This window comes from Pantherophis guttatus, chromosome 5 (genome assembly GCF_059756535.1).
Source record: "Pantherophis guttatus breed Tessera chromosome 5, ASM5975653v1, whole genome shotgun sequence".
NCBI lineage: Eukaryota > Metazoa > Chordata > Lepidosauria > Squamata > Colubridae > Pantherophis > Pantherophis guttatus.
This window is the reverse complement of record NC_142067.1, coordinates 10561122-10585421: the sequence shown is the minus strand read 5'-3', so window position 1 is coordinate 10585421 and position 24300 is coordinate 10561122. Positions and strand designations below refer to the sequence as shown.

General features: G+C 43.4%; 1 protein-coding gene across 1 annotated transcript in view; it reads right to left on the bottom strand.

The window, feature by feature from the left end:
- The window catches only part of TYR (tyrosinase), a 72269-nt gene that overhangs the window by 7653 nt on the left and 40316 nt on the right, over positions 1 to 24300 (bottom strand). Inside the window, exons 3-4 of the mRNA XM_087894581.1 lie at positions 21879 to 22026; positions 2689 to 2870 (exon numbers count right to left, since the gene is read on the bottom strand). Coding sequence (XP_087750707.1) covers positions 2689 to 2870; positions 21879 to 22026 — 330 coding nt within the window. The remainder of the gene's footprint in view (positions 1 to 2688; positions 2871 to 21878; positions 22027 to 24300) is intronic.

The window sequence follows — 24300 nt, the reverse complement described above, 5'->3', positions numbered from 1 at the left end:
TTTGCAGAACCTTGATGATGATGTCCAGGTGGGCAGGCGGAGCCGCCCACTGCCGCCGCTACCAGTTTGCCTGAACCGGGGTGAACTGGTAGAAACCCACCAATGATCTGGAGCAGTGGTGGGTTTCAAAAGTTTTTACTACTGGTTCTGTGGGTGTGGCTTGGTGGGCATGGTATGGCTTGGTGGGTGTGGCTTGGTGGGCGTGGCAGGGGAAGGATACTGTAAAATCTCCATTCCTACCCCACTCCAGGGGAAGGATACTGTAAAATCTCCATTCCCTCCCCAATCCAGGGGAAAGTTACTGCAAAATCCCCATTTCCTCCTGATCAGCTGGGACTTAGGAGGCAGAGAATAGATGGGGGCGGGGCCAGTCAAGAGGTGGTATTTACCGGTTTTCCGAACTACTCAAAATTTCCGCTACTGGTTCTCCAGAACTGGTCAGAACCTGCTGAAACCCACCTCTGATCTGGAGCCTATCAAAACCATGGTTTGGGAGCTGGAAAAAGGCAGCAGTGGGTTTACAGCTTGCTCTCAAACTAATTTAACACGTAAAGTTGGGAGAAATGGCGCCGACGGAATGAAGAGAAAACTAGGACTTGTTAGCCAACCAGGGGAAAAAAAATAATTCTACTTCAAGGAAACTTTACTTTTTAAAAAGAAACAAACTGCATTTAGCTGAAGAGTGAGGTAGTTAAAGTGGAAGGTAGCGGAGGCCCTATATGGAATTGATTAGTACCTGACCTATTTGCTAAAAATACTGTAACTCTCTCTCTCCATTCCCCCAAGACAGAAGATTAAATGGTTTCCTGAAAAAGCGTTGGGCAGAGGATCAGTATGGCAGAATGCCTACTGGTGTCGGATGGGATGTGGTGGCGAGAGAGGGTGGGAGGAAAAGAGATTTAAACGTTACTGGGACTGAAACATTCCCTGTCATCCTTGGTAACTGGTCTCCGGGCTCTAGAATGCATTTTTCTGCCAACGCTAAAATGCACTGTACGAAGTTTTGCAGCAGAGACAGGAATACAAATTTAGAGGTAACTCTTGGCTTGTATTTATCACCTTTGAAGAGCAGAGCAAGCAAACAGAATGCACACATACATAGGTAGTCCTCAACTTACAACGGTACGTTTAGTAACTGTTCAAAGCAGGGGTGAAATCCAGCAGGTTCTGACAGGTTCTGGAGAACCGGTAGCGGAAATTTTGAGTAGTTCGAGAGGACCGGCAAATGTCACTTCTGGTTGGCCCCAGAGTGGGGTGGGAATGGAGATTTTTCAGTATCCTTCCCCCTGGAGTGGGGTGGGAATGGGGATTTTGCAGTATCTTTCCCCTGAAGTGGGGTGGGAATGGAGATTTTGCAATATCTTTTCCCTGCCATGCCCACCAAGCCATGGTGAACCATAACAAACGGTTGCTGGAATTGGGTATGTCTAGTTTAATGAAAAGAAGGACTAGGGGTGACATGATAGCAGTCTTCCAATATCTCAGGGGTTGCCACAAAGAAGAGGGAGTCAAGCTATTCTCCAAAGCCCCTGAGGGCAGGACAAGAAGCAATGGGTGGAAACTCATCAAGGAGAGAAGCAACCTAGAACTAAGGAGAAATTTCCTGACAGTTAGAACAATTAATCAGTGGAACAACCTGCCTCCAGAAGTTGTGAATGCTCCAACACTGGAAGTTTTTAAGAAGATGTTGGATAACCATTTGTCTGAAGTGGTGTAGGGTTTCCTGCCTAAGCAGAGGGTTGGAATAGAAGACCTCCAAGGTCCTTTCCAACTCCGTTATTCTATTCTATTCTATTCTATTCTATTCTATTCTATTCTATTCTATTCTATTCTATTCTATTCTATTCTATTCTATTCTATTCTATTCTATTCTATTCTGTGGTGGCACCTACCCTATGGAACAATCTACCCCCAGAGATACGAGTGATCTCCGACCTTCGGATTTTTCGTCGGGCCCTAAAAACTTATTTTTTCCAGTTAGCCGGTCTGTCTTGATTTTAGGGTTAGTTTTAAAATTTTAATATTGATTTTAAATTGACAAGTTTTAAATTATGGGCCAAATTTATAAATTATTTTAACTTTATTTTTTAACTGTGATGTTTTGTATAGATGTTTTTATCTTGGCTGTTCACCGCCCTGAGTCCGAAAGGAGAAGGGCGGTATAGAAATTTGAATAAAGTAAATAAAGTAAAGTATTCTATTCTATTCTATTCTATTCTATTCTATTCTATTCTATTCTATTCTATTCTATTCTATTCTATTCTATTCTATTCTATTCTAATTGGATGTAAAACTGGAGGGAATCTAGAGCCAGTTTTCCACCAAGACTGTGCCAATTGGATACGTCCCAATAAAATGTTATTTGAGGAATATGCCTGCCTCGGAGTTCTCATTGAAGGGGATGTATTACTTGGAAGCTTGACATCATGCTTATGACCATTGCTGTATCCCCACAATTATGTGATCAACATTCAGACACCTGGCATAAATTGTAAGTCACCTTTTTTAGGGAACTTCAAAAAGTCACTCAGTGAACTGTTATATGTTGGGGACTACCTGTATTATTCTTCTCAATGGGATCTTATTTCTGAGGGTCCTGATGAGCCCATGAATCAAAATAAAGACTGGCACAAAAATGCATATTGCATTGCCCTTACTGGTCCTCCTTAGAGTGAGGGATCAGATTACCTGGTTCCAGGAGATACTCGTAGTCGTAGCCCAATTCTTTGGATGAAATGAAGAATTCCCCATTCCTATAGAGAGGAATGAACGGGACCATGAAATATCCCCGGTTGTGTCCAATAGGAGCGTTGGCTTCGGGGTAGGCCTGAAGCAGGGGTTTGTGTCTCCGGAGCCACTGTTCATAAATGCTGTGGAAGGAAAAGTTCGATATGAATATTTCAACAAAGGAAACAACGACGCTTTTCAAATCTAAAATAGGTAGGAACGAATGTCCATGTGGTAGTTGGTCCTAGATAGATCCAGATGCAGGAGATCAACTGCAGGTTTCCATGAGAATGGTGAAAACACCTACCTGGACAGTCCACCGGAAGACCATTAGAAATTCAGAAAATCTTGGGCACAGGTGGTCCTTGACATAACAACCTTGGTAGTACAGGGATTTAAGGCACCCTGTTATTAAGCTTATTAAGACCAGCTGCCTGCAATTACTGCAGGGTTCGAATCTCGCCAAGGCTCAAGGTTGACTCAGCCTTCCATCCTTTCTAAGGTAGGTGAAATGAGGACCCAGATTGTGGGGGCAATAAGCTGACTTTGTATAAATATACAAAAGTATGAAGGCTATTGCTGAGCACATTGTAAGCCGCCCTGAGTCTTCGGAGAAGGGCGGCATATAAATCAAATTAAAAAAAAAAAACAAAACCTGTCAGCTAGCCTTCTGCTTACTGCCATAGAAAAAGGGGGAGGGATCAGTGGAGAATTTTTCATTGCAGCTTTGCAACTACGGCCTGGACTTTACTTCCCTCTCCAAGGCCATTTCTTCTAGCTTTGGTATGCAGCAGCCTTCTGGTTGCCTAGCTACAAGCGGGTTGATCTGTACAATTTGTTTCAACTTGCTGTTTTTCGCGCGCTTTGCCTCAGAGCTTGCCTGGAACTTCTTGCTTTCGGTTCGTTCCTGGTAAAAGTACTTTTCGCTAAATCTATGGAGCCAAGGATTTTTCTTTCCTAGGAAATGGACGGAGGCAGCCCTGGCACAACCGTAACGGACCCCGTCTTAAGACCCTGATGGTTTTAAATCAGCTCAGTCATGTGAATGACTCGATTTTATGACCTTTTTCGCAGTGGTCATCAAGTGAATATGGCACTCATAAAACTAACACAGTGCTCATTAAATGAATGCCATGATTGTTAAGCAGACTGTTTATTCACTATGGCATAGTTTTGCTGAAAATTGCAATTAAGTTGCGGTTTTCAGCAAAAACGTCCTGAGAGATGGTCATGTCTCATGGAGGCTCCAACTGGTCCAGAATGCGGCCGCGCGAGTAATAATGGGGGCGACCCGTCGCTCCCATGTAACACCCCTCTTGCGTGAGCTGCACTGGCTCCTGGTGATCTTCCGGGTGCGCTTCAAGGTGTTGGTTACCATCTTTAAAGCGCTCCATGGCTTAGGACCTGGCTATCGACAAGACCGCATTCTGCCACCGATTGCCTCCCACCGACCGGTATGCTCACACAGAGATTGCCTCCTCAGGGTGCCGTCAGCCAAACAATGTAGACTGGCGACCCCCAGGGGGAGAGCCTTCTCTGTGGGGGCCCCTGCCCTCTGGAATAAATTACCCCCGGACATACGAAGGATCCCCGACCTCCGCGCCTTCCGTCGTGCAGTGAAGACCCTGTTATTCCAGCAAGCCGCTCTGATGGGATAAATGATTTTAATTTGGTTTTAATGGGGTTTTAAAATTGGTTTTAAAACGAGAGTTTTAAATTCGGCCTATGATTTAATTATTTTAATCTTCTTTTAAATTCTATTTTGTACATTGCTTTTATTATGGCTGTTCACCGCCCTGAGTCCTTCAGGAGAAGGGCGGTATATAAATAAAATAAAATAAAATACATAAATAAATAAAATGTGATCCTAGGGCAGTGATGGCGAACCTATGGCACGAGTGCCACAGGTGGCACGTGGAGCCATATTGGTGGGCACGCGAGTGCTGCTCTAGCTCAGCTCCAGCACGCATGTGTGCCCTGGCCAACTGATTTTCAGGCCTTTCAGTCCCACCGGAAGTTGGGAAACTGGCTGTTTCCGGCCTCCAGAAGGCCTCCGGGGGGATGGGAAAGGCTGTTTTTGCCCTCCCCAGGCTCCTAGAAAGCCTCTGGAGCCTGGGGAGGGGAAAAAACTGGCCTACCGGGCCCACCGGGCCATCACGTGCCAAAAGCAGGGAGAAGTGTGGGGGGGTCACGTGCGCATGCGCGGGAGGGTGGGGCGCATTGAATTATGTATGTGGGCACCCGCACTCATGACCCCCCCATTCTCCCCCTGCTTTTGGCACACGACAGCAAAAAGGTTAGCCATCACTGTCCTAGGGGTTCTGCAAATGGGCATAAATGTTGTGTTGCTGAGTGTCTGAGGTGTGATCATGTGTCCGCTGGGGAGGACATCATAACTTTGGAAGTGAGGGATAGCTCCCTTCTTCCAGGTATGTCATACCTTTGAATGTCACTAAACATTCAAATAAACTCTACAGATAGTCTTCAATTTACAGCCATTTGTTTAGTGTCCATTTGAAGTTACGACGGCACGTAAAAAGTGACTTGTGATCATTTTTCACACTTAATTTACCATTGCAGCATCCCTGTGGTCACGTGATCAAAATTCAGACACCTAGCAAATGGCATGCATTTATGACGGTTGCAGTGTCCCCAGGATCACGTGATCCCCTTGTGTGACCTTCTGACAAGTAAGGTCCAAAGGGAAGCCAGATTAGAATAGAATAACAGAGTTGGAAGGGACCTTGGAGGTCTTCTAGTCCAACCCCCTGCTTAGGCAGGAAGCCCTACACCACTTCAGGCAAATGGTTATCCAACCTCTTCTTAAAAATTTCCAGTGGTGGAGCATCCACAACTTCTGGAGGCAAGTTGTTCCACTGATTAATTGTTCTAACTGTCGGGAAATTCCTCCTTAGTTCTAGGTTGCTTCTGTCCTTGATTAGTTTCCACCCATTGCTTCTTGTCCTGCCCTCAAGTGCTTTGGAGAATAGCTTGACTCCCTCTTCTTTGTGGCAACCCCTGAGATATTGGAACACTGCTATCATGTCCTTCTTTTCATTAAACTAGACATACCCAGTTCCTGCAACCGTTCTTCATATGTTTTAGCCTCCAGTCCCCTAATCATCTTTGTTGCTCTTCTCTGCACTCTTTCTAGAGTCTCCACATCTTATTTACATTGTGGCGACCAAAACTGGATGCAATATTCCAAGTGTGGCCTTCCCAAGGCATTATAAAAAGTGGTATTAATACTTTACGTGATCTTGAGTCTATCCCTCTGTTAATGCAGCCCAGAAATGTGTTGGTTTTTTTGGCAGCTGCTGCACACTGCTGGCTCATATCTAAATGGTTGTCCACTAGAACTCCAAGATGCCTCTCACAATTACTATTATTGAGCAAGGTACCACATATACAGTACCTGTGCATTTTGTTTTTCTTCCCTAAATGTAGAACCTTGCTTTTTTCACTGTTGAATTTCATTTTGTTAGATAGCACCCAATGTTCAAGTCTGTCAAGATCCTTTTGTATCTTGAGCCTATCTTCTGGAGTGTTGGCTATTCCTGCCAGCTTGGTGTCATCTGCAAATTTGATGAGTTCCCCATCTATCCCCTCGTCCAAGTCATTGATGAAGATGTTGAAGAGCACTGGGCCTAAAACAGAGCCCTGGGGTACTAGCCCTGGGGTAAGTGAATCAACCTGAGGTAAATTCACTTAACAACCATGCTACTAACTTAACAACTGCAGTGATTCACTTAACAACCGTGGCAAGAAAGGTCATAAAATGGGGCAAAACTCACTTAACAAACTATCTTGCTTAGCAATGGAAATTTTGGGCTCAGTTGTAGCTGTAAATTGCATTGCTCTTAAATGGGAAGTTGCTGGACGTCTTAGTAAACTACATTTCTTTTTGTCTTAATAAATATTGTTAAAGTGACACTGGGAGATTGGTGGCTGGGAAAGAATTGCTTTTGGGCTACACCAAGGAACCTGACCAATCACCATGAATAATCATGAAAGCAAAATAAAGCAAGTCCAACAGAAACTCAAAAATTGCTTTAACTCTGCAGTTGAAAGCTAACAAAGAAATATCCTTAGGGACTTGCACCTTGAGGGCCCTAGTGAAAAGACCCTGTGAAAAGTGTTTTTCTGCAGGAAATCTAAATGGGAGGTTTAGATCGTGCAAGAGAAGGTATAAAACTGTAAGGCAACTTGTTCAAATTTGGAAGGACTCTAACACAGTACCCTGAGTGTTATGGATTCTTGACTTTGTGAAGTGTTTGCTTACTTCTGGAGTTACACACAGATAACAGTTTCGAAATGTTTTCTGCCTTGTGCAGATGAGTCCATCCACATGTTCAATAAATAACAATAGCAGTTAAGATCAAACACTTCCTTCCTTCCTTCCTTCCTTCCTTCCTTCCTTCCTTCCTTCCTTCCTTCCTTCCTTCCTTCCTTCCTTCCTTCCTTCCTTCCCTCCTCCCTCCCTCCCAATAGCACTCAGACTTATATTATACTTCATAGTGCTTTACAGCCCATTCTAAGTGGTTTACAGAGTCAGCCTATTGCTCCCAACAATCTGGGTCCTCATTTTACCCACCTCGGAAGGATAGAAGGCTGAGTCAACCTTGAGCCTTGGTGTTGTGGTCTGCCAGCAGCCTGCAGAGCTGGCAGCAGAGTCGGACAGTGAGGAGATTGGGGAGGAACATGGGCCAGTCCTGGAGTCTTGGGAAAGCTCGGACGAGGACTCTGCGTCGGAGGCAGAGATGGGGCCATCTGGAAGTTATGTGGTGCCTCCGGAGCCTCCAGAATCAGACATCAGTGAGGCAGAGGAACAGGGGGAGCCTGTTCCCAGTGTGCACATGCACAGAGCTGCCAGAAGGTAAGAACAGTTAAGACAAAAGGGACAACTCGGGAGTATGGCTTGGAGATGATTGGCCCCTCCCATAAGACATAAAGGAGGAGCAAAAGCACCTGAGCCTTTGCAGGAAGCAACTTTGTTCGTTCTGGTCGATTTAAATTCTGAAGCTCCGTTTTGACTCTGTGCCCTGTGTGGCCTTGCAAAGCTAATTGCCAATTAGGTCTTTGGCAGCGTGTCAAGGGAGATAAAGGTGGGTGCTTATCAGCCTTATTATTATTATTATTATTATTATTATTATTTATTGAATTTCTATACCGCCCTACTCCCGAAGGACTCAGGGCGGTGCACAGCCATGAAATAAAACACATAGATATACAAAATTTAAAATCGAATAAAATGAATTAAATAAATTTGGCTGAATTAATACCCAATTTAAAATACCCATATTTTAAAATCCATTAAAAATTTAGAATTTACACTTAAAAGGGAGAAGATTTAGGCGAGGCCAGCTTGATGAAACAAAAGCGTCTTCAACTCGCGGCGGAAGGTGCGCAGATCCGGAATCCTCCGTATCTCTGGGGGGAGCTCATTCCAGATCGTCGGTGCCCCCACAGAGAAGGCTCTCCCCCTAGGGGCCGACAGCCGACATTGTTTGGCCGACGGCACCTGGAGGAGCCCCTCTCTGTGGGAGCGTACTGGTCGGTGGGAGGCTGTTGATGGTAGTAGGCGGTCCCGTAAGTAACCAGGTCCCCAGCCATGGAGCGCTTTAAAGGTGGTAACCAGAACCTTGAAGCGCACCCGGAAGACCACCGGGAGCCAGTGCAGCTCGCGCAGGAGAGGTGTTACATGGGAGCTCCATGTTGCTCCCATAACCACCCGCGCGGCCGCACTCTGCGCCAGTTGGAGCCTCCGGGTGCACCTCAAGGGGAGCCCCATGTAGAGAGCATTACAATAGTCCAGACGAGAGGTGACGAGGGCATGAGTGACTGTGCGTAACGAGTCCCGATCTAGAAAGGGACGCAACTGGCGAATCAGGCGAACCTGATGAAAAATCCTCCCGGTCCTTATCCCAAAGGGCTGTGGCAGACTTCTGTCGGACTCTTTACAAACTATTTATGACTCATTACGGGCTGTGAATGAACAGAATTCACAGCCGTTGAAATAAAAAGAGGGTTTTTGGGACTAATCGTGTGCTTTTTACTGTCTCAGGAAGCCTAGCTCAGAACACTTGGTGAGATTCGACCTGCCAAACTGCTGGCAGCTGGTGATCAGCAGAAGTAGCCTGCAGTACTGCCCTCTAACCACTGTGCCACTGCAACACAAATGCATGGAAAAATGGATCACCTGTGCCCATTTATTCTAACTTCCCATGAGTTTTGCACATCAAAGTGGTCAGTAGGTTCCTGATTGTACAGAGCAGCTCAGAGGCACAGCTATACTTCAGGCTGCCTGCCTTGTTTCTGTGCGGTTCAGATGAGCCCATCCACAGGTTCAATAAAAGTTGTGTCTAGCTCTAGGGGGCTCTGCTCATCTCTGTTTCTTAGCTGAGGGAGTCTGCGTTGTCTGAAGGCCACCTTTCCGTGGTCATGTGACCAGCATGACTATATGCTGAGCCACATGGAACGCTGTTAACTTCCCACTGAAGTGGTACCTATTTGTCTACTCACATTTTCATGCTTTCAAGCTGCTAGGTGGGCAGGAGCTGGAACAAGGAATGGGAGCTCACCCCATCATGTAGTGCTCGAGTCTCGAACCTGGGCAATCAGTTTACAGTTGATAAGCTCAGCATCTTTAACCACTGAGCCATTGGGACCCCTTCATGTTTAACAAATGCATGGAAAAATGGGTGATGTGTGCTCATTTATTCTAACTTCCCATGAATTTTGCACGTTAGTGTGGTCGTAACAGTGGTGTGTTGCCCCTGGTTTGGACTGGTTCTATAGAACCGGTAGTAAAACCGGCGGGAGGCTCCACCCACTGACCCCGACGTCATCAGGAAGCTTCTGCGCACGCACAGAAGCACACGCGAGCGAAGCAAGCGGCCCCATTGCGAACCGGTAGTAAAGGTAAGTAGAACTCACCCCTGGGTCACAAGGTTCTTGATTATATATATAGCAGCTCAGGGACATAGTTACATTTGCCCTAAAGTGAGTAGTAGCAATGAGAGCTTCTAAATTTCTCCCCTTCGTTTAGCCAACGAGCAGGCAAAGGACCACAAGTGAATCTGTTCACAATAGGATTAGAGAGATCTAATAATAGCTGATGCATTCTGATCTCACAGAGTTTAGGGGCAATTTGATGAACTGGAGCATAATCAGAGTATCATGCACAATTTCTTAAATTGCCAAAGCTTTAGAACAGTGGTTCTCAACCTTCCTAATGCCGCGACCCTTTAATACAGTTCCTCATGTTGTGGTGACCCCCAACCAGGGGTGGGTTCTAAATTTTTTTTACTACCGGTTATGTGGGCGTGGCTTATTTTGTGGGCGTGGCTTGGAGGTCATGTGACTGGGTGGGCGTGGCTAGCTGGTCATGTGACCGGGTGGCCATGGCTATGTGCATAGGGACTACTCAGAGGGCTGAAAAAAATCATTTCTCACAGGTCCTCGCACTTTTGATTGGTCCTCACACTTATGACCATCCTCACATTTATGCCCGTGCAGCATTCTTAACAACCATGTCACTCATTTCACAACTGCTTCTTTTCACCATGGTGATAAAATAGGGCAAAAAACTAAAGTTTTTAAAAAACTTTTAAAAAACTTTTTCTAAAGTTTAGAAGGAATATCAAATAGGAGTTGGAGATGGAATCAATGGAACCAATCAATTTTATCATGTTTGGGGGACTGCCAAGAAGTACTAGGATCAGATATAATAGAATAACCAAGTTGGAAGGGACCTTGGAGGTCTTCTAGTCCAACCCCCTGCTCAGGTAGGAGACCCTATACCTTTCCAGACCACTGGCTGTCCAGTCTCTTTTTGAAAGCCTCCAGTGATGGAGCAGCCACAACTTCTGAAGGCAAGTCACTCCACTGATTGATCGTTCTCACTGTTAGGAAATTTCTCCTTATTTCTAGGTTGGTTGTCTCTTTGATTAGTTTCCATCCATTGCTTCTTGTTCTGCCTTCAGGTGCTTTGGAGAATAGGTTAACACCCTCTTCTTTGTGGCAGCCCCTTAAATATTGGAAGACTGCTGTCATGTCAGCCCTAGTCCTTCTTTTCACTAGACCACCCAATTCCTGCAACATTTTTCATATGTTTCAGCCTCCAGCCCCCTAATCATCTTTGTTGCCCTTCTCTCCACCCTTTCCAGAGTCTCAACAACTTTTTGATGTCATGGTGACCAAAACTGGATGCAATATTCCAAGTGTGGTACTCAGGGGTGGGTTCTAAATTTTTTTTACTACCGGTTCTGTGGGCGTGGCTTATTTTGTGGGTGTGGCTTGGAGGTCATGTGACTAGGTGGGCATGGCTAGCTGGTCAGAGTCATTTCTGGAAGGTCCTTGCACTTACAACCAGTCCTCGCACTTACGACCTGACTCATTTGTTTGCTTTTAACACTGACCAGCTATAGGGCGGCCCTTTGAAGCCCCGCGGCAAGAGTTTAAACAGTTTTTTTCCTTCTAGTCATCAGCTGGGACTCAGGAGGCAGCAATAAATTGGGGGTGGGACCAAATAAAAGGTAAGAATAACATGGGTGGGTGGGTTGGAGGGCGGGGGAGAGAACCGGTTCGGTGGCATCATATCGTCACTGCTACCGGCTCGGCTGAACCGGACCGAACCGGGACGAACCCACCACTGGTGGTACTAACACCTCACATGAACTTGATTCTATCCCTCTGTTAATGCAGCCTAGGACAGTGGTGAAATCTAAAATTTGTTACTACCAGTTCTGTGGGCGTGGCTTGGTGGTGGAGGTGTAATGTGACTGGGTGGGTGTGACCAACTTTTTTTTTAACTTTTAAACGCATTTTTTCTATAACCTCTTCCGCCGAAGAGGTTGTTAGAAAATGCTTTTAAAAGGCTCTGATGATCCTAGCTGAGTTGCCTGATCGTCAGAGGCTTTTGTTTTCTTTTAAAAACATTTTTTTTTTGCTTTTAAAAGTAAAAAAAAAGCCTCTGACGATCAGGCAACTCAGCTGGGATCATCAGAGCCTTTTAAAAGCATTTTTTCTACAACCTCTTCGAAGAGCATTTTTTCGGCTGAAGAAAAAGTGCTTTTAAAAGTAAAAAAAAAACCTCTGATGATCGTGTAGCTCAGCTGGGCATGGGGCGGGGGGCAGGGATTTTTGCTACCCGTTCTCCGAACCACCCGCTGCCATTGCTATCGGATCGGGCGATCCAGTCCGAACCGGGAGCATTTCACCCCTGGCCTAGAATTGTGTTTGCTTTTTTGGCAGCTGCTCTGATATATTGTTTGATTCAGAAAATATTAAAAATGGATGTCAAAGTGGAAATCAAAGGTTTTTTTTTTTTTAGGTATCATGAATAAGGAGATTGAAAGAAAACATACAAAGAAAGAATTTTGGGAGCTGAAGTCCACACATCTCAAAAGTTGCCAAGGTTGAGAAATACTATTCTAGAGCCTTGATGAATTTCTAGCCTCAAAATGAAAGGGGAATTGGCATTTTAGCCTTTGTTATTATCTAAACCCTGTACTGTATTCCTTGTTGTCTTATATCAAACTAGTTACCTAGGGCACGGACTATGGAAATTACCGTACCAGATTTTTAATGAGTAATTTGAACATCAAAGGGAATATTAATTACTGAAACAGTTACACAATTGTCTTGCGATTTCCAGCTCAACTTGTTTTGCCAGACAGAATTTCTCTCTAACTTCCATTGCTCAGGCTCCAGACTGCTGGAGGAGGAACTGAATTCTTCATGGTGAGAATTTATGAATTTAGGGCCCGTGCTTTCTATATAGGGTAATGTAATCCTATTAGTCAATATGGGCTAAGGAAGTTTCTTTGCAGGAATGAAATTAACATGCCCGGGAAAACAAAATAAAATATATTTTAACTTTCATCAATGATGAACTCCATAAAGCTTTACAAAAGCTGCACAAAAATAGATTGGATTTAATAACTGAAAATGATGGTGTGGTTTTTTTTAAAAAAAATGTTGCAGTTCTTGTTACTCCTAGCAATGCAATGAAGACTACTTTAATGAAATGGGGAACGTTACATTTTATAGTAAAGTTATGCTTTACCCATCATGCTATTCCCACTGGGGGTAACAATAAAGGAGAAAAAAGTAGTAACCCAAAGCAATTAGAGATTATTTAAAGAAAAAAAAATCTGATCGATGCCAACACCATTGACTATCCTTCTTTATACCTTTTAGTCTTTATAACCCTTTCTTAGCTTCCATCGCATCCATACACCGTTTCAATCATTTCGTTTTGTTATTGAGAGCTTTTTAATTGAAGAATTAAATTAAATTGTAAAGAAGTCAGACCTGGTTATCAACATCTCTTTGTCATCTTTTATTCATGCCAAGAGAATAGACACACAACTATTCAGTCACCTGCCAAGATCTTCTGTATCCTTTCCGAATTCGGCTTGGTTTTATTTTGTTTAATCTTTTTTCCCTGTTTCCTTCTCCACTATTTTTTCCCAGGTGGGTCCCTCCCTCCTGAACTAGCAATATTTAGGTCGCAAGAAAGAAATCTCCTATAGATCTCTATATATAGATTATGGTCCTATATGCATTTTCCTTCTTTTCCCCCACCCTCCAATCTCTTTTCCTTCCTTCCTTCCTTCCTTCCTTCCTTCCTTCCTTCCTTCCTTCCTTCCTTCCTTCCTTCCTTCCTTCCTTCCTTCCCTCCCTCCCTCCCTCCCTCCCTCCCTCCCTCCCTCCTTCCTTCCTTCCTTCCTTCCTTCCTTCCTTCCTTCCTTCCTTCCTTCCTGTTTATATTTTAAAGAATGTCAATGATTATTTACTGCTCTGTATGCTGATGATTTACTGTGTGCAATGAATCTCAAATATTTTTTATTTTTATTTAATAATTGTTTCAACTGACCATTAATCCTGCTTTCATTTTTTGGATTTCCAGAAGCCAGTTCAATGGTAGACTCTATAATTGTATGTCTTTTTATCACATTTCATGTTATTATTTACTTATATAATTGTATTACGATATGGAATATATGTTCTATGAATACATTAGTACAGATATGACCACAATGGACTCCAAAATTTCTGTTGCTAAGTGAGACAGTTGTTAAGTGAGTTTTGTCCCATTTTATGCCCTTTCTGGCCACAGTTGTTAAATGAATCACTGCAATGGTTAAGTTAATAACATGGTTGTGAATTTCGCTTCCCCGTTGATTTTCTGGCAATTCTGATTTTCTGACAATACTATTCTGACAATAAAACAAAGGGAAATCTCTTCATAAGCATTTTTGAGAAAGTCAAGAGCCTTGGTAGTACAGTGGTCTAAGGCACCCTGTTATTAAGCTGGTTATTAAGACCAGCTGCCTGCAATTACTGCAGGTTCGAATCTCGCCAAGGCTCAAGGTTGACTCAACCTTCCATCCTTTCTAAGGTAGGTAAATTGAGGACCCAGTTGTGGGGGCAATAAGCTGACTTTGTATAAAATATACAAAAGAATGAAGGCTATTGCTTAACACATTGTAAGCCACCCTGAGTCTCCGGAGAAGGGCGGCATATAAATAAAAAATAATAATAATAATAACACTACAAACCAAACCAGCCAACCAGCCAATCCAGGGGAAAAAAAAAAAAGACTAACAAATGGATCTCAGAAATGCATCCCTCTGCTAGCCTTAATCTCCAGGGGTACTTATTTTGAGGATAGAAGACCCTCAGGCAATGAAATCTCAAACCAAAATCGGCAATTCGTCCTAACTGTGCACAGGAAATTGTGGCAAACAGTCAACACAACGCGGTTACATGCAGCTTCATGGTAATTTTCAAGTGGTTAATCACTTATTTCAGCCATTAGCTGGCAATTCTGGGCAGAGGGCCAGAGAAAGTTAGCCTGCTACATTTTGGAAATTCAATTTATTCTGCATTCCAATGAACACGGCTGGACCTGTGCTTCTCAGGCTAATGAGATTTTAGTTAGCCCGCCACTAACCTTTGCACTTACCAAACAGTCTGTTATCCTTTTGAGCTCCAAAGCTACTGGAAAAAATATATATGTTTTCCTGAAATAACCAGATTAAAATGTACCATGAGTAGGAAAACATTATGTAATTGTCTTTCTTTCTTTCTTTTTTTTTTTTAAAAAAAAAGAAAAGTCAAAATCAGGGTCAAAAGAACCAATAAAGGATGACAAAATTGGGACCAAAGGGTGTTGCTTTCTCTAATAATTGTTCTGTGAATAGATTGTGATTGCTGTACAAGTGTTCTAAAAAAATAAATCCACTCTTTTTATTAGAGGAGGAAATGCTGGTGTATAGTCCTCTCGGCCAATTTCTAAACAGGCAGGAATAATAGTTGATGATAAACTCTGTATGTGGATAGATAGCCAGTAGTTATAAATACTTCTATTTGGAGTTTTGCACAGTGAAATTGGACAATATTAAGTAATGGGACCAGAGGTGGGTTTCGGCAGGTTCTGACCAGTTCTGGAGAACCGATAGCAGAAATTTTGAGTAGTTTGGAGAACCGGTAAATACCACCTCTGACAGGCCCCATCTATTCTCTGCCTCCTGAGTCCCAGCTGATCGGGAGGAAATGGGGATTTTGCAGTATCCTTCCCCTGCCACGCCAACCGAACCACGCCCACCAAGCCACGCCCACCAAGCCATGCTACTCCCACCAAGCTGCATCTACAGAACCAGTAGTAAAAAAAATTTGAATCCCACCACTGAATTGGACTCCCTTTTAAATTGGGTTTAAAATGTTTTATATAATTGGATGTTTTTAGATTTGTTCTTGAGCCCAAATTATTTAATCTATTTTTAATAGTTTTTAACTTTTATATGTTACTGTATTTTTATCTTGGCTGTTCACCGCCCTGAGTCCCCCTGGGAGTAGGGCGGTATATAAATATGATAAAATAAATAAATAAATTAATTAATTAATTAATAGGCTACAGGCCCAACTGTATGCTTTTAAAATGCTCTGGTTCCATGATCTTTTGTCTTGTTGTTCATTTGAATGCAGCCTTCTGTCTATTTTTCCAAATCGCTGCAAAAGGTTTGAGCTGCCTATCCTGAATCTAAACTTCAGAAAGTGTGATTGGAAAGTGTGGTTTAGTTTGGAAAACTGAGAGTCAGAAAGCTCCTCTGAGAAATGTCTACGGAGATTCTCAGTCATCCAGGTCATGGTTGCCCCAAAGGTGCTTTTCTCAAAGGGCCTCTGGACTTTCTGGATTTTCTCTGAAGACGTTTCGCTTCTCATCCAAGAAGCTTCTTCAGCTCTGACTGGATGATGGGGAATGGAAGGATTTATACTCCTTGAAGACAGCTAGTCATTTGCGTTCTTTTAACGGGTCATTCAGTAGTGGTATTCAGCCGGTATTCAGTAGTGGTATTCAGCCGGTTCAGATTGGTTCGGGCGAACTGGTAGCAGCGACCATGGGTGATAAGCCATGTTTTTGAGGCCAGGTGCATGCACAGAAGGCGCACGCACAAGCAAAGTGCATGTGTGGAAGATGCGCGCAAAGCGAGCATATGCACACCGGGCGAACCGATGGTAAGAATATGTGAAACCCATCTCTGGGGTCATTAAGGTCATCGGGAGGTTTATCTGTGTCATCAGGGAAATCATTTTAAATGATGACACAGATAAACCTCCAAGTGGCCAGAACAACTCTCTAAAATAATGCAACTGACCCGCTGTCTGCAAGGAGTATAAATCTTTCCATTCCCCACCCTCCAGTCAGAGCTGAAGAAGCTTCTTGGGTGAGAAGCGAAACATCTTCAACGAAAAACAAGCAAGTCCAGTTGCCTCTTGAAAAAAAGCACCTTTGGGATGTCCTCCGAGAAGTAAGATTACAACATTTCTCATTCTTCATTCCCGGATTCCCAAACCTAATGCTGAAAACTGAGGCTCATTTAATCTGGAGAGGGTGGTGGAGGTTCAAAGAGTTCCCATTTGAGTGCTTCCATGCAGTGCTAATTGGATGGTGGGCAGTAGACATGATGGGTTACTCTTGAGAGAAGGGAAGAAGGAGGAACCCTGGGGGAATAGCAATATGGCCCTCCAGAATATCGCAGAGCTGCAACTTATGGTATCCTTTACTATTCAAAATAAGTGCATTAGACTTTCCTCCTCCTCCTCCTCCTCCTCCTCCTCCTCCTCCTCCTCCTCCTCCTCCTCCTCCTCCTCCTCCTCTTCTTTTTTTCTCCTTCTCCTCCCTCTCCCCCTCCCTCTCCTCCTCCTCTTCCTCCTCCTCCTCTTTCTGATGTAAGATTTTTTTTTGTTTCATTTGTGGAAATAGGAATCAAAGCTTGGGTTCTTCAGGGCTAAGAGCTTAGAATAAGAAGGGGATTGTTTCTTCTTTCTTTCTTTCTTTCTTTCTTTCTTTCTTTCTTTCTTTCTTTCCTTCCTTCCTTCCTTTCCTCCTCCTCCTCCTCCTCCTCCTCCTCCTCCTCCTCCTCCTCCTCCTCCTCCTTCTCCTCCTCCTCCTCCTCCTCTCCCTCTTTTGCTGTTCTTCTATCAAGGGAGATACAAATTTCTGTTTCTTTCTCTTCTAGTGGCCTCAACCATGATTATTTCATTTAGACTTTGCATTGCTCATTAAAACCACTCAAATTGGACAAAAGGGGGTAGGTAGCTGCTTTAAGAATGGCATTATCATTTAATTCTTTAAAACAGTGGCCTTTTTGTTTCAGGCTTTTGCAAAAAATCCTTCAACATTAGGATACTTCACTGAATAGTAAAGAGGTATTGGGGACTCACAGAATGCCCCAAACAACTTCTTATCAATTGCTTTAGAAGCCTGCAACCTCTTCTTGTTCCACCTTGGGGGCATCCACAGGACAGAGTCGGAAAAGTAAAGCTGGCAGTTACAACTGTGCAATCAAAAGTCCTCTGCTTATGAATTTTTTTAAAAAAAATAAAGAGTGAAGGTTTTGACTCTTTTTTTAAAGGATGCAGATTTCGTCAGGCAGCCGCAGCCACCATCTTCCCTTTGCAAAACCCTCTGCATCAATGGTAGAATTCAGCCGGTTCGGGCCAGTTTGGGCGAACCGGTAGTTAAATTTCTGGCTGGCCCCTCCCATTCTCACCCCTTCCAGGAGTCCCCACGTGCCCCATTTTGGCTCCCAGGTAAGTGCAGGGAGGCCTCCTGGGTCCAAAATGGGGCACAGGGGGATGGTGTGTCCCCCACAGCCTGTTTTCGGTCCTAGGAGGCTTCAGGGAGGCCTACTAGGCCCAAAACGGGGTGCAGGGGGGTTATGTACCCCCGCGGCCGATTTTTGCTCCCGGGGGGTGCAGGAGGCTGAGTGCTACCTGTCACACCCCCTGGCCATGCCCACCATGGCTATACCTACCCAGCCGGTCATCAGGGCAGAGAACCGGTTGTTAAATTATTTGAATCCCACCACTGCCCTGCATCCACCAAAGGGATCTCTAGAAGTTCCTCTAAAGAGAAACCCTTCAGAGGAGATATGACATTATTCTTGGTTGTTGTTGTTTTAAAAAACGCTATCGTATCCTGTACTGAATGTGCTCAGCACAGCACTCTGAAAGAACATCGCCAGAGGTCATTTTTCCCCACCCTCACCTATTTTAAAATAATCTCATTCTTCCTTTTCAAGAACTTGAAATGTCAGTCAGAGAAACACAAGCTGATCTCAGCCCTGCGTGGTTGAACCTTTTCAGCCACCCAGAGAATCTATACAGATTTTTCAAAGGCTCTGATTTACGTGTGGGAGGTGGGCTATTCTTCCCGGCCCCCTCTTGACCTGCCTTTGTCTCTCGCAAGCTATCATGGATTTGCGCCACAGCGCCTGCCATTTTCTTGTGTGTGATTGGGAGCATCTTTCGTCACTGGGAGGGGGGAGGAAAAGCCTGAAAGCAGCTTGAGACTTGTGTGAATAGCAAGGTAATCAGCATCGAAATACAGGTGAAACTCGAAAAATTAGAATATCGTGCAAAAGTTCATTTATTTCAGTAATGCAACTTAAAAGGTGAAACTATTATATGAGATAGACTCATTACATGCAAAGCGAGATAGTTCAAGCCTTGATTTGTCATACTTTTGATGATTATGGCTCATGAAAACCCCAAATTCACAATCTCAGAAAATTAGAATATTGTGAACAGGTTCAATATTCTAGGCTCAAAGTGTCCCACTCTAATCAGCTAATTAAGCCATAACACCTGCAAAGGGTTCCTGAGCCTTTAAATGGTCTCTCAATTTGGTTCAGTAGGAATCACAATCATGGGAAAGACTGCTGACCTGACAGTTGTGCAGAAAACCATCATTGACACCCTCCATAAGGAGGGAAAGCCCCAAAAGGTAATTGCAAAAGAAGTTGGATGTTCCCAAAGTGCTGTATCAAAGCACATTAATAGAAAGTTATGTGGAAGGGAAAAGTGTGGAAGAAAAAGGTTCACAAGCAGCAGGGATGACCGCAGCCTGGAGAGGATTGTCAGGAAAAGGCCATTCAAAAGTGTTGGGGACTTTCACAAGGAGTGGACTGAGGCTGGAGTCAATGCATCAAGAGCCACCACACACAGACGGATCCTGGACATGGGCTTCAAATGTCGTATTCCTCTTGTCAAGCCACTCCTGAACAACAAACTGAAGGATCCATTTGTGTCTAATTCTATGCTCAGATGAACTATTTTAATTAGGAACGACTGGTTCTAACAATAATGTCATCACATGAACCCTTCAAAATAGAAAATATAAAAGTCGTTAATAATTAGGTGATCCCAACATTCTTCTTTTTTTTAAAAAAATACACCGTATGATGTCAACAATGAAGAGAAAATATACCGTGAGTGAAACCAATTCCAATAAAACTTGAGTTTTCAAACTTTGCAAAGTTGTGATCTCCCCAGATTTCAAATAGAATTGACCTTTCTCTGTTATCACAAATTTTAAGAATCTGCTCTGGGTAATACTATTTAGGTAACGTTAAATTGAAACGCTTGAGAAATGCAATGATGGGGTGGACAAAAAAGACTCCATATAAAGAATTCCCTTTGAGCTGGATGGCATTTCTTGATAGTAAAAGGTTAGAAAATTTGCTTTAGTCAGAGAACTAAAAGCAGAAGAAGGAACAGCTTGATATGCATCTTTGAAGTGGTTTTTTTTAAAAATTTATTTATTTAAACTCAAAAATTTTTTCTTTAACTTTGTTAATATGGAAAATATTTATACGGTTAAAACAATTTAAAGGGCTTTACTACTTCAGAGGCATCAACTGCAATCCTAAACTCACTGACCGCATTTCTGCTTGATAAATGTAATGGACAGATGTAATGCAATTTTGTGCCGGGAGTCCTATGGAATTCAATCCAGTGGTGGGTTGCTCCTGGTTCGGTCCGATTCTATAGAACTGGTAGTAAAACCTGTGGGAAGATCCTCCCACTCGCCACGTCGTCATTATGGGTGATCTGCGCATGTGCAGAAGCTTCTGCGCATGCGCAGAAGCGCACATGAGAGAGAGAGCAAACCAGTAGTAAAGATAAGTAGAATCCACCCCTGATTCAATCGGTATATAAACGGAGACAACTGATGACCTCTTTTTACCGGTCCACAATAGAAAGCATCCTCATTTGTTGCATCATGGTATGGCATGCTGGTTTGACAGCCGCAGATAGAAAAACATTACAGAGGGTGGTGAGCACAGCACAGAAAATCTTGGGCTGTCCCCTGATATCACTAAATGAGATCTCTAGGGCTCGCTGCCTTAGAAGAGTGAGGAAAATCCTCAGGGATGACTCACACCCTGGTCACCATTTCTTTACCCTCCTACCATCAGAAAGGAAATATAGATGTAGGAGGTTAGCACACACCCCTTTCCTAGGAGAATGAAATATTTTGGGAAATATTAAAAAGGCAGAATATTATGTTTCCCTGTATGAGAAATGGAGAAGCATGTTTTTAAAGACAAAGCAGCTCCCACCTTCCTGCCCCCACCCTTTTGTTAATGGGCCAGAGGCAGAAACTTAATCTTTGTCAATGGACCTCATCTGCAAGACAATGAGACCCATCTAGGATGAAACTCACCACATGGCACCTGGGAAGATTACATCAGCCAGCAAGGCTAGCTAAAACCCCCACCCCCTGGAAGTCTGACAACCAATCAGAATACTCTTTCTGGGCTCCAGGAAGTTCAAAGCCAGAGAGAGCATAAAACCTGAAAACTCGCTATATCTGCCCCTTTTCTGTTCAGGAACTCAAGCCATGCGATCCTGTCCACCATTAAACCATCTTTCCAAGCAGTCTCCATGTATCCAGTGTCTTTTTCCCCACTTGGAGCAGAACCCAGAAGGATATACCTTCCTACATAGAAGCATAGCCAGCCACACAAACAGGTTGAAGAACAGTTTTTATGCACGGGCTGTCAGACTCCTGAAAGCAAAATAACATCACAACTACGTAGTACGATGGACTTGCAGGGCCAGAGCAATGTGTAACATATTCACACTAGTGCAATAGGACTGGGGGTTTGTTAATATGATTTATTGGGTTAGGGATTTTCTGTCTTCACTGTGAGTTGTTTTGTGTTGGAGGGGTGCACTGAGAGAGCTCAACCAATTTTATTGTAGGTTTGTTGTGCACTGACAATAAAGATTTGAAATTGAAATTGAAATTTTGGTAATTATGATTATATCTTGTGATTTATGATTTATCGCTTTGCTGTTTGTATGAGAGCAAATTCCTCATGTGTCAAATCATACTTGGCCAATAAAGAACTGTTCTGTTCTGTTCTGTTCTGTTCTGTTCTGTTCTGTTCTGTTCCGTTCCGTTCCGTTCCACTCCTCCTCCTCCTCCTCCTCCTCCTCTTCCTCCTCTTCCTCCTCCCTATTCTATTCTATTCTATTCTATTCTATTCTATTCTATTCTATTCTATTCTATTCTATTCTATTCCATTCCATTCCATTCCATTCCATTCCATTCTAGACACATACCCCTAGAACATAGTATGGTCTTCATCCAGCATTCTTATTAGCATATTATCTATGGGACAGCCATAATAAACTCAAAATTCTTAAATAGGCATAAAACAATAACCAACATCTAGATCCTAGAATCTCTGCAAACTCTCTCTTGTAATCCATATGCAATATATCCAATTATTGTGATCTCTATTATCATGGAAGATATAATATTTACCAGGAAGTGTCCAACTTACCTGTCAACAAAGGCGTGGTGCAGGATGAAGATGGGATCATTGGCTGAACCCTGGACCTGAGACATGGAGCCATTCATGTAAATGTGTAGTGCATTGTGTAGACTACTCTGTGACAAATTGGATATTCCAGTACTTGGGCTTGCAAAGCCTGTAATTAAGGAGAAATGGAGAGGGTAAGAAGATACAGTGATTAGACCTTACTTAAGGGCAGAGGAGAAATCCAGCAGGTTCTGACAGGTTCTGGAGAACCGGTAGCGGAAATTTTGAGCAGTTTGGAGAACCAGCAAATACCACCTCTGGCTGCCCCCAGAGTGGGGTGGGAATGGAGATTCCCACCCCACTCCTACCAAGCCATGCCCACAGAACCGGTAGTAAAAAAATTTGGATTTCACCACTGCTTAAGGGCCACCTTTTCAAGTGGACCACACAGAGTTTTCCTTTGTGACATCCCCTGCCATCCCCCTGTGAAAGTAACCCGATTTTTGATCTGAGGCTGCTTGTTGCTGAATGTCCCAAAAGTGCTTTTCCAAAAGGCAACCAGACTTTCTTGTTTTTTTCCTTAAAAAAAAATTAAAATCTTGAAGCTTCTTCAATCCTGAAGAACTGTGAAAGGGGGAGGGGACTATTTTCCAAAGCACCAGAAAGAAAGACAAGAAGCAACGGATGGAAACTAATCAAGCAGAGAAGTAACCTAGAACTAAAGAGAAATTTCCTGACAGTTAGAACCATTAATCAGTGGAATGATTTGCCTCCAGAAGTTTTGGTCTCTCTCACTGGAGGCTTTCAAGAAGACACTGCCTTCTTATTCTGCCTTTTTAATATTTCCTAGACTATTTCATTCTTCTAGGAGAGGGGTGGGTGCTAACTTCCTACAATGCCAACCAGAAATGTATATATTGTTAAGAAAAATATTTAAGAGAATTTTCCCCTCAAATTAATTATGCACGTACCTTGCAAGACACAGTTAGACAGCTCAGTTTCAAATAACATCTGGGTTGTTGTTGTTTTTGCTATGTTAAGAGTCTGTTGCTTTCTCTAATATCTTTCTTTCAACAGCTATGGGAGAGTTTTAGTATACAGTCGTTTCTCTTGGCTTTTAGCATCTTATTTATAAAGCAAAGTCGCCCTTCTGTAATTCCAGAGAGGCTCAAGATTGTAACAAGCCGAACATAATGTGATTATTAAAAACATTTCTCTCCTCTATCTTCTTCTATATCTCCCCTCTTAAAGTAGTTTTGAAACACCCACATGGACGTTACATCTTTTTTTTCAAATATTAGTTTCTCTTTCTGTGATTTTAACTAGAGTTCTCCATCAGTTTATATTCTAATATATGAGAAGTTTGCCGGTGAAGTTTGCTTGTTTATATCTCCTTCAGTTCATAAAAGAAAGCTACAAAAAGGTTCATAAGATATGGGTATGTCTAGTCTTATGAAAAGAAGGTCTAGAGGAGACATGATAGCAGTGTTCCAATATCTCAGTGGCTGCCACAAAGAAGAGGGAGTCAAGCTATTCTCCAAAGCACCTGAGGGTAGAACAAGAAGCAATGGGTGGAAACTAATCAAGGAGAGAAGCAACTTAGAACTAAGGAGGAATTTCCTTACAGTGAGAACAATTAACCAGTGGAACAACTTGCCTCCAGAAGTTATGAATGCTCCAACCCTGGAAGTTTTTAAGAAGAGGTTGAATAACCATTTGTCTGGAATGGTATAGGGCATTGTTGGTGAACCTTTTCGACACCAAGTGCTGAAACGGGAGTGTGCGCATGCACAGAGGAGCACCAGAAACCGGAAGAGCAGCTCCTTGGCGCACATGCACGTGCCTGGAAGCTGAGCTTCCAGTTTCCAGAATGCATATGCATGCCAGCTACCTGGTCTTCCAGTTTCTGGCATGCATGCATGCGTGAAGACCAGTTGGCTAGTGCGCATGCACGTGCCGGAAACCAGAAGCTCACCTTCCCAGCCCGCACACATGCGCCAGGGAGCTGCTCCTCCGATTTCCGGTGTTCCCGCATGCGCGAAGACCAACCTGGGCCGGAATCCGGAAGAGTAACAGATGATGGCTGGCGTGCCCAGAGAGATGGCTCTGTGTGCCACTTCTAGCACATGTGCCATAGGTTCACCATCTCAAGTATTGTGTCTCCTGTTTGAGCAGGAGTAGGACTAGATGACCTCCAAGGCCCCTTCCACCTCTTATTCTACAAGTTCTATGAGTACAGGTAGTCGTTCAACAGTTCATTTAGTGACTGTTCAAAGTTACAACGGCACTGGAAAAGTGATTTATGACCGTTTTTCACACTTACGGCCGTCACAGCATCCTCCATGGTCACATGATCAAAATTCAGATGCTTCCTATTTATGACGGTTGCAGTGTCCTAGGAGTCATGTGATTAGCTTTTGTGACCTTGGGAAATCCAGATTCA